The sequence below is a fragment of the Macadamia integrifolia genome, chromosome 6 (assembly GCF_013358625.1).
Source record: "Macadamia integrifolia cultivar HAES 741 chromosome 6, SCU_Mint_v3, whole genome shotgun sequence".
In the NCBI taxonomy this organism is placed as follows: Eukaryota; Viridiplantae; Streptophyta; class Magnoliopsida; order Proteales; family Proteaceae; genus Macadamia; species Macadamia integrifolia.
This window is the reverse complement of record NC_056562.1, coordinates 25,954,837-25,957,309: the sequence shown is the minus strand read 5'-3', so window position 1 is coordinate 25,957,309 and position 2,473 is coordinate 25,954,837. Positions and strand designations below refer to the sequence as shown.

Below are 2,473 nucleotides of genomic sequence, written 5' to 3'. Positions count from 1 at the left end.
TTATATTCTTATGGAAAACATAATGAGGTCGACTACAATAATCCAATCAAAGACACCAAAATGAAATGTAAAAGTAAAAAAAAAGAAGAAAACAAACACCACAAATCGGTAAATTCTAACCTAAGTTCCAGCAGCATTGCAACCCTACCATAACCAAAGCCAACTATTTTTAATTAAAAGAAAAAAAAAAATCATCAGAAGACACTTCAGTTCAAAACGCCACTTCAATAATTTTGTGTCATAATGTTACATGCAGGGCAATCCCTGATATGGACATTCCAGATGATCCACCACCAGAAAAAAAACCCCCCCACTTTTGAATACTCTAGCAATCCATTAGAGCAATAGTTTTAATTTCCAGGAGCAGATTTGATAGTATACAAGGTCTGTAAGAATGTTAAAAGGACCAGAAATACTGCAAAAACTGAAATTGCTAACCATGGGGTGTTGAAATAATTTTGTCTCAAATCTGCGTTCAATGTATGCCAACAATCCCTGTAATACACATTCAATTCTTCACAGAGATCAGCAAAATAAAAATCATCATCATCTATAATAACCTCTTTGACATGGTTGTTGAAAAGTATAGAGACCTGTTCATGGTCTCCTAACAAGCTTTTGATAATACCATGCTCACATAGCAATGCAACATTCTCAGAAGAGTCAATGAATCCATCTAAGAGGGTTGCATAATATGTGATGTATCTAAGGTTAGGAGAAACACAATCTAACTGTTCAAAGGCAATCATATTTCGGAGAAGAGATTCTGTCCAATCTTAGATATTTATACATGGGATGACCAAAACCCCTTTCTTAAAACTTATATCCAATAAGCATTTGCTTGTGCCCACCTCAAATTTGATTCCTGCTTTGTGAAGCTGTCACATTGTGCGGAAGTTCAAGCTCCTTCCCATTTCCCAAACATGTCTTAGCTGATGAAGGGATATAGCAGTCCCTTATAATGTCAAGCAAATGCTTTACTTGGGAGGTTTTGAAGTCTAGTAGTTCAGGTATTTCTAGAGTTGTGATTGAATCTGTCTCTCCATTTTCTTTCAGTGATGCACATGAGGATGAAGGGGAGCAACAATCAAGCACAGAACCAAGCATCTGCTTTACTTTGGAGCATTTAAAATTCTCCCTTGAGAATTGTTTCTCCTTTGGCAGCATACATGAAAAGGAAAAACTAATCGATTCAATGAAGGAACTGTGTTCTTCTCCTTGGTTTAATTTGTATAAATGCTCAAGAACAAAGAAGGGTAACTGATTTTCAAGAAGTATCAAATCGTGTTTAATGGCATTAGACAACCAAAGGTTATTAGACACAGGATCATCTTCATCAGACTCTTCCAATGGCTCATTTCTGAGTAGAAATTCGAGGATGAAACAACCATCATGTAGCATCATTGTAACAAATATATCACTACTGTTAGATCACAAACACCAAGAAACACAAATAATAAAGAGACAATAGATCCATACGACACAGAGATTTAACGAGGTTCACACACCAGGGTGGTGTGCCACGTCCTTGGGCGAAGAAGAAGATGATTCACTATGCAGAAGAGAGATTACACCCTAGCAGCGGCGAGGAAAAACTCGCCCTGAAACCCTAGCTCTAAAAACCCCAAAATACAATGACTTTCTCAACAAACAACAGTACATTATATATACTCCAAATTACGGGTCGACCCATCGGGTCACGGTTGATCCAGTCGAACCATACCGCGGGAGCGTAGCCCCCGCACCCCCATACGAAATCAGTGATGGGCTCTGGGGTTGGGCCGATACTTGGGCCTATCGGCCCAACCCCTCTGCTTCTATCACAGATCTCAGAAAATTCCCCATTCGGGTCGCTACCAAAATATGTCGAATCGGGTCAATTTTCAAAACGGGTCAAGAATTCAAGACAAACTTAACAACTACTAGTACTGATGATTTATGAATAACATTTGCATGTTCTATCTTCAATCTGCTTCATAATTTTGACATATACCAACAAGGATAGGTCGGTTCTTCGATCTACAAATGAATGTAGATACTTCTGTTTATGTGTTTCCATCATACTTAGATTTTCCTTGCCATGGTGATAAGGGCCAATGGAGACCAAATGAGGTGTGTATGCCTCTTCATTTAATTTGCAAAGTTTCTCAGGAACACGATAAATACAGGACTTTGAGGACAAGGGATGGACAATGCTTAATCTTTTCTGGGTAGATGCCACCAATTTACTTTTTGGATCCCCAATTGGATGGGAAATGGACTGGCCAGCTTCATTTTGTTGCTCCAAAGTTTCTATAGGACTAGGCATCGCATTAAGCTTCACTCTTCTATTGAATAAAGTGGGTAATTAAGATAACTGGCAAGATGTATATAATCTGGGTCAATAGCAACAAAAACCAACCATACACACACGAGAGAGAGAGAGAGAGAGAGAGAGAGAGAGAGAGAGAGAGAGAGAGAGAGAGAGAGAGAA

General features: G+C 38.7%; 1 protein-coding gene across 1 annotated transcript; it reads right to left on the bottom strand.

Moving 5' to 3' along the window:
• Positions 1-350: 350 nt before the first annotated feature.
• On the bottom strand, positions 351-2,308 carry LOC122082177 (UPF0481 protein At3g47200-like). The gene is made up of 3 exons (XM_042649655.1): positions 1,998-2,308; positions 886-1,423; positions 351-731 (listed from the first exon to the last, which is right to left on the bottom strand). The coding sequence occupies exons 1-3, from the start codon at positions 2,306-2,308 to the stop codon at positions 351-353; spliced, it is 1,230 nt and encodes a 409-aa protein (XP_042505589.1).
• Between the last annotated feature and the right edge of the window lie 165 nt (positions 2,309-2,473).

Excerpts from the sequence above, each read along its gene's own strand:
- LOC122082177 (XM_042649655.1), bottom strand. The coding sequence starts at position 2,308 with ATGCCTAGTCCTATAGAAACTTTGGAGCAACAAAATGAAGCTGGCCAG. Across the intron at positions 1,424-1,997 it reads CGAAGAACCGACCTATCCTT|TAGTGATATATTTGTTACAA; the intron begins GTTGGTATATGT and ends GTGATCTAACAG. Across the intron at positions 732-885 it reads AGCTTGAACTTCCGCACAAT|TTAGATTGTGTTTCTCCTAA; the intron begins GTGACAGCTTCA and ends GCCTTTGAACAG.